Raw genomic sequence first — 12816 nt, 5'->3', positions numbered from 1 at the left:
AAAAGGCTTGAAATCTTCAACTGAATCTGTCCATGCACAAACTGGAGAATATTTTTCTGTACATTAAAGGCTGGTATTAAAAACCCTGCCCTGAGAACTGGAAAAAATCAAAGGCAAAGCCAGCCCAGGGCACAGCAGGCACCGGGGTCCCATTCCAGGGCAGGTGAGGAAGATGGGAAGAGCAGGGAGCTGGGCTACCAGAGACAAATCCATTCTGGGAGCCATGGAGCAGAGAAGCAGCAGCTCTTCAATCTGCAAACTCAAAAGGCAGAGAGAGCAGTGCTGGTGAAGAAGCTCCTGYGGTGTGCCAGGAGCTGAGGACACCCAGAAAATGAGCTCAGCTCTCCAAACCAGGGGAGGAGAGCACTTCACCAAGCTCAGCACTGCAGGTTCTTASTCTGTCAGCTGAGGTGTTCAAAAAGGAAAGAGTTGCAGTTTGTTTCCATTRAGCAATGAAAGTTTCTAAAACCTTTGCCTTTATATTTCCAGAATGAACCTGACAGCAGGTGTAAGATCAATTAYCTCTTTGGAGAAGAAAAATCTACTCAGTGCTGGAATGAGAATTCTTCCCTCTTCCAGCTTTTATTCCTCTTTCCCCCTCATTTAGGAATATTTCAATGCTGATCCTATTCTGTCAGGTGTGTTTTGAGTTAGAATTTTGCATTATTTAAGAGCAGGGCAGTTGGTTTTACTGTGGTAGCTGTTTTAACGATGCTTTTTCACCCAGTCCAAGCCTGAATTTTGGCCTTTGCTACCACTTCTCCTGTCCCAATTTGGCCAGGCACATTTCARCTGGGAAAGAAGATACACTGTATTTTCAGTAAATTTGTCAGCTATTACTTGTTATCTGAGGGTGAACTCCATGAGCTTTCATTTTTCTTCCTTCAGCATGTAAGAATTCTGTCTGTATTTAAATTCAAGAGGTTTGAATTAGAAAATTTCTGTGATATTTGGACACTCTTTGCTGAAGGCTCCAAGGTGATATCTTACTTCCTACCTGTTGTTTTTAGGAGCTGTACTGTCCAATGAGAGAATTTGGAAATAACATCGAGTTACTTAATTCACTTTTGCATGAAATACCATTTCCCCCCTTCCTTCAAAACACAGCTATCCCTGTCTGACAAAAAAAAAGAATAAAGAGATGCCAGGGAATATAYAATGTATTACTTTGGTAATTAATTTGATCAAACAGAAAAAGTCAATGCAGAATTTCTGTAAGTTTAATCTGAACAGATCGATTTAAAAATACAGTATAAATAATTCTTAACTTATATAAAAGTTGATTAAGAAATTTTTGGGGTTTTTTTGTGCTTCTTACTAACTTTACAAAAGAGCATTATTAAACATAGAAGCAAAACATTTTAACTATGGCCTTTTTGTTAAGACATAAAATATGTACACACTCACAGTACTCTTTTTTTTTTGGTGCAAAATATGTACTGACTGATAGACTGTACCTCTCTGTACAAAGACAATTTCAGCTTACTTTGCATAGAAGAAATCAACATACACTCACAAAAAAACCCACTAGATACGTAACTTTGTTGTTAAAATACTTCAGGTAAGCCTTTTGGAAAAATGCATKAGGCATTAACTTTCTCCTTAAGAGTCAGTTTTATTTTCTAAAGCATTAATTAAGGCTATTCCAGCATTGAGGTCTTGGCAATACATATCCAAACCATTGTCCATCATACAATGCCAGACGTGTGCAGTGTGTTACCAGTCATTTTGCCTGCTAACACAGTCAGCAATTCCCTATCCCAAAATTAGTCTTCTGAAACTTCAAGTTTTCTTTGAGGAATACATAGAGTTCCTTGAGAGATTCTCTGGGTACCATCTGAGTTTGCAGATAGTGAAGGTTCYGTGTTTGGCCCTCCTGGTGTGCGGAAAAAGTTTTCTGTAACTGCCTGAGGCTCTTGAGGTTCCTTTGGAGCAGAAGGCTAAAGAGAAAAAAAAAAGTTAATTTCATTTAAGGGGGAATAAAAAGTAATTTCTACTTCTAGGTTTCTGCAGGATGCTAGCAAACTTTTTACCCCCTGAAATTTAAAAACTTAACTTTTTGCTGAGGACATACCTGCATTCCTTTATATAAATACATCTACTTGTTAAATACATAAAAATATAGTTTCTCTAATCCCATTCTTTTTTAATACAAACAAATATTAGGCAACAAAGTATTACATAAAATATACAGAGAAACTTCCTGTGGGGAAAAAAGGGATTTAAAATCCTCTACAATCCTATCCTATTAAAAGGAATGCTTTTATTAAACACAAGAACTTTAGATTAGGGAAGTAACAAGAAGGAAAGACAAAATAGCAAATGGACAATTTGTTAATAAGCACAATCTCAGATCTATGTGAAATCCTCCCTCTAAAACAGTTGTCTCTTCACATCTTGTCATCTTCCAGCTGGCTCCACTTCCACCACAAATAAGTCACTTATCTTCCTTGCTAACCTCTCATTTCTACTGTACTTAGGCTGGCCTTCACTGCTAGCTCTTTTTGGGCAGTGCTGATTTCTAAAGATCAAAAAAAAAGTGTTTATTTACAAATTTTACCTGCTGTAAGGGAATTACTGCACTGTATTCCCACTCAACCCAGCAYGGTCGAGTTGCAATGTATTTTTACTCACCTTCCCTTCTTGCACGTTTGTGCTTCCTGAGCTGTGGCTGATATTTTCTGACTGGGAAGAGACTGGCACGTGCTGAAGAACAGGATTTGCAGGAACCTGCACACCAGCAGGGATTAGTCCTATGTGTTGCAGCATAAAGTTGAGAGCTGAAGAGCTTGGATTTGGGGCAGAAGTGGTGCTGCTCGAATTGAGGCAGGAGTTGCTCAGTACAGGGGCAGCAGCTATGGAGGTTGGTGACAGCATTATGTTCAAGGGTGTTATATGAAAAGCAGGAATATTGACTGTTTTCAGTTCTGAGGCTGGCATTGGAATGACACCTGCAACAGAAACACCAGGTGTTGAAGGGCATTGGGGTGAATCCTGCCCCTGTGCCCGTTTCCCTGCACACTCACCAGTGATGGGGGAGCTGTAGGCTGTGTGCTGCAGGGAACAMACCCCAGCCTTCTCTTTATTGGAGCACTCTGCCTTGTTGCCATGGGTGCAGTGAGTCAGAGGAATGAGATAACCAGACGGAAAAAAAGTCTGAGAGAGAAAGAGACAGCGCACCTTTAGCCCAAACACACGATAAATAATAAATAATAAACAAACTCCAAATGCTTTCTCCAAAGCTGCAATTCCCCACCCAGGCCTTATTCTTTATCCCCCGTGCCCCAGGATCCCATACCCCATGTCTGTGCCACCTTCTGTCTGAAATGAGACAATCAGACTCAAGGACATGCTCTTTCAAGTAAAACCACACGCAACTCAGCTGGCTCCATTTCCAGCTGATATTCTCAGGGGGAACTGGAAATCCACCCGGGATTAACACWGTGCAATTTGACTAGATGGAAAACAAATCCTGATACTGAATACTTTTTTCCAAAAGAAACATCCCGGACCCAGTAATTATCACACCACCTCACTCTTGGATCGCGTTTTTCATAAAACAAATGCTGGAAGRTAAAGCTTTTGCATTTATGCATTCTGTTTTTGTCATCAGAACTGTTCYTTATTCAGGTTCTCCACAGCAGCAAGTCAGTTTAACTGCAGAATASTGAATTTTAACTGATGAAGAGTTTTGTGTGATTGTGTCAAAGTATTTGACAGTATGCATATGCAAACAAAGGAGTGGGGGGTGAAGGATGACAACACTGCCCTCAGCTCCTCAGTGTGACCTTCATTCCAATGGAAGCCTGAAAGCCTCTTCATRTTCTCTTATTTGTGTACTAAATGCAGAAACAGAAGTCCTGCATTCCTAACAAACAAGGCTTCAAAAGCACACTGGAAAGAATCCAAGCAAAAACAATCTATATAGATGTAGTTTCTTACAGTTTTGTTTCTTTTTCAAATACTCCAAGGGGTGCTTTCCCAAAGAATGGCAAGACAAATCCTACCTCAGGAGCAGGAATGGCAAATGCCACGGGTATGTCTTGTTTAGTTTTGATTTTATCATCATCTTCTGGAACACTTTCTTTTGTACATTGGTCACAGCAACTTGCCACGTTTTGATCTACTGTTTTGCTTTCATTCTGTCTCTCCTCCTGGACAGTGTCTGTTTCATGATTCATTTGTGAGTTACTGGAAGGTTGTTTTTCATTCTTAGTGGATTCTCCCTTTGAATAAAGTACATAGAGAAAGAAAGGCAGATRTTGTAAGGCTTAACATTCTCAATTRCAGTCCTAYGATATTTATAYAYTTTTAAAARCYAGAAAGCAAGCTTTTGCCTTTCTCCAAGCTTGAGCTATAAAAATTTCTGGTCACTAGGATCACCAGGTCCATGWTAGCACCTCTTTCACAGGTAGCAGATGTTTGACAGCACGTGTTGTCATAAAACACCCAGAACATATAATGACTGATTTGGCAAGTCAAATTCACAGYAGATTTCTAATTTACAGAGATGCTAGAACAATCAGCAGCTGAGGAGTAGAAAGCAATCCAGCCCCAGTCTCTCCATATACATCAAGTTTATCTGAACCTCTTTTCTTCATGTGCTGTTCTATTATGCCTATGACAACGCAACACTTGGTGGAAACATTTACAAGGTATGAGGATTTTGGGACATTCCCTGTCCAGTGCCTTCTGTGTCCACTTTCCCTCCTAACATCTCTAAAGCCAAGAATGGATGCCAACAGGTTTATGGAATCCTGGAATGCAAGGGACCTTGAAAACCACCTCCTTACAACCCCACTCTCAACCTGACCTACTCCAGAATCATGTATAAATGGGTAAGTTCTGATAGTGTTGGGGAGTTGCTTTATTTTCACTGACATCWGTACACTTTGTCTTCTTAGACACAAACCCCAGCCCCTCAAACATCAGCAAGCACAACAAATGAACACCATCTCTACAAACCTGATGCTCTTTAAAACGCCTACACTCTCTGGCAGCCTCCTGCACCACTTTAAAAATGAGTAGGTGGCAACATCACTAAACTATAAAATGGCATTTTAAAACTAATTTAACTCACCGAAGAAGCATCGAGGCTTTCCTCGTCACTTTTACGCCTTTTAATTAAATTATTCTCTTGTAATGCTTGTGATCTTTTAAGGCACCGCTGAGATGAAGTTTCTGATTTCGTATCRGGTCTTTCTTCAGCTGCCAAGGGCTTTGTTGGCTCATCCGTAGCTCTCTGAGCGTCCCCTCCCTCAGTGGTTATTTTATTTAATACTTTGGAATTATTACTCTTAATTCCAGTTACGTTAGCACATGGCAGAGGCTGCAACATGAAGCCTGGGCTGTAGGTGGTGACGGTGTGGGCTTGGGAAGGGTGCAGATAAATGGCATATGAAACCCCAGACTGAGGATGAGGTAGGATGACTGGTGACACCGAGCTGTGGCTGGCAGGGCACACCCCGAGGGGCTGGCTCAGAGCTGGCTGCTGAGAGGGCTCAGCCTTGGGGACAACCTCAGGCGAGGACAGGGCACCTTTCATTTGCATCTCTTCTGCTTTCTTTCCTTAAAAAAAAAAAAAAAAAAAAAAGCACAAACATATTTTAATTCCTTGATGCAGAAATGAATGCTTTGACAAATCATCTTCTGTAATACAAAGACAAGGACAAACTTGTACTTCTCAATCCACTAAAGAGAAAATGAATGAAAAATAGCCTGCAGTACCAGGGATTAGTGGTTTTTTCAGATTATTGCACCACTCAAACTGAGCATCATTTTAACTTAATGGCCGATGGCATCATAAAGCTTCTCACCTTTAAACTTGTGCAAACTTACTTGGATTGTCCTTCCAGCTGATGTTTAGKGATTGCTGGAAACTGAGATATTGTATTTGGGAAAACTGGTAAACTTTGGTAAGTACCTGGTTGGAGAAGAAAAACAAATCAGAACTGTTAATATATCAAATGTGGAAGTTAAATTTTAACCTTAATTTCAGGAGGCTGCATTATGTAATGCAACACACACATTTAATGTTGTAATTTATCCTCAAACTCAGCCCAGATCTGATTTGATCAACTGGATGTCAGCTTACATCAAAACAATTTTAAAGGCCCTAAAGAGGATCTCTAACAAGAACATGAACATTAACAGGGAATTTTCTGGCAACTTTTTGGAATACAGAACTGCTTAGATAGTATGATCCAAAGCAGAGTTYCCACAACAAAGCAGGTTCAGAGAATCAGTGATCCTACACAAACAGAAGGTTTGTAGCCATTTCTATATTTTTGACAGTTTTTAAGATGTATTTTTTGTAAGGAGATACCACCTACACATCTGCAAGTCCTTTGAGAAGAAGACAAGCCCAAATATTTAATGCAAGACTACATCTGACTTAAAAATAAAGAAAAAGAGGTTTCTAATAGAAAATTTAGAAGATGATACCTACTGGCACTTATTTTAACTGGGCTAGTTGGAGCAGACTGGATCTTCCTTCTGTCATTYTCTATACTCTTAACTAATTTTATTAGAGATGAATGCCGAGTGAAGTTTTGCTTTCCTTTTGAAGGAAAAAGGGCTTTTGAGCACTGCTCTTTGGAAGGGATGGATTCTGAAATAGGTGGGGAACAGGTTGTAGAAGTTGCTTCAAGTTTTGTATCTGAAAAGCAAAAAAAAAAAGGAGAAAATACATATTATATGCAGATTCAGTAATTAAAAGGAATTATTTGAGCCTGATTTATAATTACTGAAGTACCACCAGCAGCAAACATGGAAATTTAAGCATGTCAATATGAGAACATGCACTGTGTGCAAATAGATTCTGGTTGGTGTGCTGTCAAGGACTAAGGATGGTGATGTGGCTAGCAAAAGATTTTCTACTTAGTTACTCTGTCTTTTGGTCAAAAAATTCTAGAAGAGGAAACAAAGAAACAATCAATACCATAGCTGAACAAAAGGAAATGACTCAGAGACCTACCCTGAGTATTTGGCAAGACCTTGGGTCCTGTCCACTTGAATGCTGGTTTTCTACCTCTCTCCTCTGTAACATGAACCTTTTCAATGAGCTTAAGGCTGCTGAGAACATTTGCTATGTCATAAAGTCTTCTAATTTTGGCTGGGAAAAAAAGAAATAAAGGTAAAGTATAGCAATTAACAAGTTAGCATGTATCAGATAAAAAAATGTTGCAACATTGCAACACCCTTTAAGCAGCTAAAAGGAAAAAGCTTTAAAAGAATGATAACGATTTTGTGGACCAAGTATTTATACAATGAAATAACATTGTGATACAAAGTTTACAAGTAAAATAGAATGACAGAGATCTAGAAAAAAAGACACTGCAAAGTTTATTATGCTAAATATGGAAAAAAAGAACATTGTCAAAACAAGTTCATTTCTGTGCAATGATCAAACCTACACAGATCCTGTAGTAAAAATAAGTAGATTATAAGGCAGGTACACACATGAAATGGCAAATGTGGGAACTGGAGGGAAGACAGACATTAAAATCCACCAGGATAACCATCCTGCATGKTCTTTGCTGTCTCCAGGTTGAGCTGTGAGCTCTGGAGCAAAGTGAACATTTAGGCCAAAACTCATACTGGAAGTTTAAAGTCTGGCAAGTCATGGAATTTGGGACTGTGCTTCAAACCAAGAACATGGTAAAACCTGGGACTGATACCTGAAATACAGGCAGATGAATTTCAGGATTTCAGGAACACCCTAAAAATGCTTTTATTGTGAGACAGGCTCTTTCTATGGAAAAATAAAAGCAAGCAAAAAACCCTACTGAGTAGCCACCCACTCTCTCCATATTGCACTGGGGCATTAGAAAGGAAATCATGAACTGAAACCAGCAGGATCAGTCTTTGCAAAGATACAATTCCACAAAAGCAAACAAACAAAGGAGTCTGAGAGTCATAAAGGTATAATTTTCGATGAAACCCACAATTATCMCTCAAAAGCAGGCCCATTTTTAGTTATTAGATGTGTACAGACCTAGACCTAGAAGTACCATTTCATTAGAACGGAGAGGAAGAGGAGGAAGTACGCAGGGAACCGAGAGAAGGGTAAAAGAATGAAGAAATAATTGGCAGTTAGAGCACAGGGTTTCACTTCCTCTGATATACAAGTTGGTCACAGGACTTTTACAGAATTTCTTTAGATTTCTACTAAGTTATTTAKGTGGCCAGAACACAGATTTGCATGATTCTGGGGCATCTTTGGTGAAATGATGCTGCAGACTTTGACAGGCTGCTTGAGGAAAGAGAAATTGCTACCCACATGGACCCTGGCCTCACACTGCTTCAGAAGAGAGGATTTAATGGACTTTTCCTCTTAGGTGGGTGTTATGTATCAATGAGCATACACAAATTATAAACTGCACAAGGTGTTTAGTGAGTTTTTGGAGGCTCAAATAAATATTTGTGGGAGGAAAAATAAGAAAGTATTTTTCATTATATGAAGTAGTACTCTAATAATTCATTTAGYTTACACTTGTTGTTGTACTTACTTTTAAACTTGCTTTTGTCTAAGTCTTCTAACTGATCTTCTCCAATCAAGATTTTAGCAGCAACTTCAAGGCTCACTATTTGAGGTGTTGATACAAGAAACAGCATCACAAATTTCTGACTCATCACTCGTAAGGACTTGTACTTCCTGCCATTCACCGATGCTGCAGCAGAYGGGAGAAAGGATTAAAGTATTCAGTGACACACCAGCTACAAACATGAAACACTGAAGAAATTTGTCAGTAATAATAATTGCAAGAACAAACAAACAGGCAGGGCCAATGCTGACTCCAGAATCATGTTTCTACATGACAAGAAACARATGACTGGGTGGATACCAAGACTTAACTAAAAAGAAGAGAGGATGATGTATCCCACACATACATTTCCTATTGTCTGACAACTTATAATCCAAAGATGCTTAACTCTTAATTAACAATTCTTCCATTAATCAAACTTTAATTAATAAAACAAATTGAGTAAGTYATGCTTTAAGTTTCTCTACTATTCAATAGTAACTTCTGTCTTCTATAACAATTCAGTGGTAGTGGCAATTGAATTATATGTTGGTGGATTTGATAGTTTCTACCTGATGTAGAAACAAATTACATTAATTGAATGAATAACACAAGTGAAAGAGTGCAGAGCACTTTTTCTCACCAYAAACAATTGTGATGCTTTTGGGACAGTACCATCTCAGGAAAAAAAAAAGGCAAATAAATATTTTTTTCCAAGTTCATAGAAATCTATTATTATAAGCACATATTATTCTTTGCATTATTGAGAATWATTACCAGCACGAAATTCCACTCCTGGGAGCTCGACAAAAGACATTTCTGACTGCTCACTTGAGCCAAAAGAACTTGCCATTTCTTCATTTCTTTCACTGTCAGCATCAAACTCATGCTCATACTCTCTTTTCTTGATCATCTGGATTTGCTGTATGTATTTRTTCTCTTCTCCCACTTTTTTCAGGGCCTGCAGGGTCTGGGGGAGGTTGTGGCGCCCGTGCCAGATGTATCTGTTCCTGGCCAGGTGGCTCACCATGTGCAGGCTCTCCAGCACGTTCACAATGTCATAGATGCGCCTGCGCTCCACGTCTGCGGAGAAAATGATGACTGTGACATCTCTGCTATGTAAAATATGTTCACTCATGCATCACCTGAAACATATATTCCTCCTCTTAATATACCCCTAAACTGTTTTTGCCAATTCCACATCACAAAAGTTTCTGAAAATAGCCCCCATAAGTCTTGCCAGCAAGGAAAACATGTCTTGCTTCAGATATGGAAGGATCTGCTGTTCCAGAGTTACACTTGGCTTTCAGCATTCCTTAACAATAAAAGTTACTGGTGYCAGAAGAGCCACTAAATAGGTTTCAATCCAGCTTTAGAAAAAACAGCATTTTAAATTATTCACTGCATTGGTTTTTATATTGTGTCCTTAATAACCTTGAAAATTCACGGTAGGGAACTGTTTTATAACTTCTTTTTATGGGTTATTTTATTAGCACATTGTTCTTTTCTCATTTGTCTGATAAACTCTTGGTTTTGACCATACTTTTTCTAAAAGAGATGTCCTTTTGTACAAATTATAATAAAATGCAACTCATACTGCTTTAAGATTTTTATAGCTATTATCAGTATATAAGCTATAGAATACTGTGACTCCATAGGCTTTTGATTCAAAAAAGCTTCCGCTTGATGTTAGTGACTCTCCAGAAAACATTGGTGCAATATAAGAAGAGTGATATAAAATGATAAAGTTAAATTATCATCAAGAACAGAAAGCAGTGTMTTGCTTTGATGTCATGATTGGACAGGAAGCTGTGGGCTCAGTTTGAGAAATGCTAGCTGCAAAAATCTAACCACTTCTCTCAGTCATCATTTCTGGATCAAAAAAACTGCAACCAGTTATTTGTGACATCAGCAGCAATTTACATGTTTAATATGAAACCAAATTCAGAGTTTCTCAGATAGAATTTCAGCATTTTAAAGGATTGCCCTAGGAATGAGGAATTTAAAACTAGGTTTAAATAATTTTGAGAGAACAGAGTAAATTGTATGGAGCAAAAGTGTACTAAGAGAAACGAGAGATTATTGGCAGAATTGCCTGAAGAAATATTTAACAGGATGAACACCAACTTACGTAGCTCTTCAGTGACTTCATCAAGGCAAATGTAACTTTTCTGTGAAGGGCTGGGGTAATCAGGATATCGAGCTAAGAATTTATGACACAGTAATCCGAGACTTTTCTCTTTGCGACTTGGCTGAGATTTTTCATATTCATCCCCCAATAAGTGCTCCTACAGGGGAATAAGGAAAAGAGAACGTGAGATTTTTCTACAGTAGACATTCAACAGCTTTGTAGTGAGCACTGTCAAGGAGCCAGAAATCTCCTTTTGTCCTCAGCAGCTGTGAAATAAAACCAGCAGAATCTGGTGCATATCAACATCCTTGCTTATATTTGGTGAATGCATCAAAATCAAAACTTAAAAAAAAAAGATGTGTTATGTCAATTTTTTATACTGAATAAACAGCCTTCAGCTAACTTTAAAAAAGCAAAGAAAAAAATAAATATAGACAACTTTACAACATACCTGCAAACARTGTTTTGTCTGTAGGACCTCACTTGAACTGTCTGACAGTTGCCTTCTCTGTTCTCTGCTCCTAATCTCAGGACTGGCTGCCCTAATCAGCATTTTCAGGTTGGAAGTAGGTGTCCATGGATCTGCTGGAGGGGTTTCCTTAGGTTTCGGGGGTGTGGTTAGAGGCTGACAGTCAGGCTGTCTCTCTGTCAGTACCAACTGTGAGGTAGCTGCTTGTTTCAAAGGGGTTTTCAGTACATTTTTGCATGGCTCAGAATGCTCATTTTCCTACACACCAAGAAAAAGAACAACAGTGATATTAAAAAGCAGGTGCACCATGATCCATTTATCAATGCCAAAAATAGAGATCCATTGCATTTCTGAGGTAGCTCTGAGTCAAGATCTCCAGTTCTACTGTGAGCCAATGAGTCCCTTTTCTGAAACCATTTCTAACCCTGTAGCTTAAGGCTTGGAGCCCATGGCATTTATTCCTCAGCTAATTTTCCTTTTCTTTCCTCTGAGGTAAACACAATAAGAACAGATACTAATGCATAGCAGAGAGCTACGAAGAATGGCTGAAAGATGCAAAGACCCGGGAGCGGGTGTGATGGCCCTTACATATTTTTGTGGGGCTAAACAKACAGCAGYCCACATGTCAGGGAACTCTCATCCTTTATCATACAATCGCCTTAGCCCCGAGTATATAGCTGTCCACCAGCCCAGTATATAGCTGTCACAGAAGTGTTGGCTAACAAGCTTTGAATTTTTACAGTGAACTTGAACAAGCTCCCAACAAACTTGGGTGCGGAGAAAGGCGTGGAATGTGATGGTAGGGATAAAGTGAAGGGCAGGGATGCGAGGGCGGTGTGGMTCGGGGTCCATGAGCAGCCCGGGACCGATCCATTTCCTCGTCCCTTCCCTCGCATCGCCCCGTTGGCTTTTGGCGCCGTGGCGCGGCGCATGCGCGSTCCATCCCGCGGAGCCCCCGGGCAGCGGGTCTGGGGGCTGTGCTGAGGGGGGAGCCCCTCTCAGGGAGAAGCCCACCGCTCCAGCCCGGTTTGTGAGCCCGCAATGGCGAGGGGAGCGGGCTCAGCCCAGCGCCACCACCGCGGGACCCTCTGCCAATGGCAACTGCCCTGTCACAGCGCCACAGAATGAGCGCCCGAGACAAACGTGCTTTAAACATCGTTAGACCTGCTCCTCCGCCTTCTTTTGAGGAAAATAAAGAGAGGAAAGGGCAGCCGGTAAGAAGTGCCCTTCAAGGACTCGGGGGAAAAAGGTCGTGAGAGATGAGGTTTCAGGAACTTTTGTTAAGGACAGAAATGAGAGCGAAGGTAAAACGCGCTCGTTTTCTGCCATCCCGCGGTTTCTACGCGCGATCGCTCCGGTCCAAGCGGTTTCACCCCCAGGGGGACTGGGCGCGGGCACCGGGGCTGCCAYCGCCCCGCGGGAAGCGGCAACCCCGGGGCTCGGCTGCTCTCGCCCGCCGGAGGAATTACCTTGTCGCCGGTCCCCATCTCCCCGCCCGCCGGCCGCATTCTCCCGCCGCCTCAGGAGGCGACACCCGCCGCGCCGCTCCACATCGCAGGTCCCGCCGGCTCTGCAGGGCGGGAGGAGGGAGGGAGGGAGGCGCTGGTTGGCGGCGCCCCCGTGACGGGCCGGTTCCCGCTGCCCTCCGCGGCCGCCGGGCTCGTCCCGCCGCCTCCCGCCTCCCAGCCCGG

At 41.0% G+C, this 12816-nt stretch overlaps 1 protein-coding gene across 1 annotated transcript; it reads right to left on the bottom strand.

Annotated features, from left to right (window-relative positions):
• Positions 1 to 1244: 1244 nt before the first annotated feature.
• Positions 1245 to 12799, bottom strand: E2F8 (E2F transcription factor 8). Its single transcript, XM_057373016.1, has 13 exons — positions 12595 to 12799; positions 11108 to 11383; positions 10657 to 10813; positions 9303 to 9608; positions 8511 to 8672; positions 6977 to 7114; positions 6449 to 6658; positions 5841 to 5923; positions 5081 to 5566; positions 4008 to 4226; positions 3027 to 3156; positions 2635 to 2951; positions 1245 to 1940 (listed from the first exon to the last, which is right to left on the bottom strand). The coding sequence occupies exons 1-13, from the start codon at positions 12631 to 12633 to the stop codon at positions 1767 to 1769; spliced, it is 2697 nt and encodes an 898-aa protein (XP_057228999.1). The 5' UTR covers positions 12634 to 12799; the 3' UTR covers positions 1245 to 1766.
• Positions 12800 to 12816: the final 17 nt, after the last annotated feature.

Source organism: Malurus melanocephalus, unplaced genomic scaffold, assembly GCF_030028575.1.
Source record: "Malurus melanocephalus ecotype Western Australia unplaced genomic scaffold, MMel_1.1 scaffold_182, whole genome shotgun sequence".
Lineage (NCBI taxonomy): Eukaryota > Metazoa > Chordata > Aves > Passeriformes > Maluridae > Malurus > Malurus melanocephalus.
The sequence above is the reverse complement of the archived record's forward strand: the minus strand, read 5'-3'. Positions and strand labels throughout refer to the sequence as shown.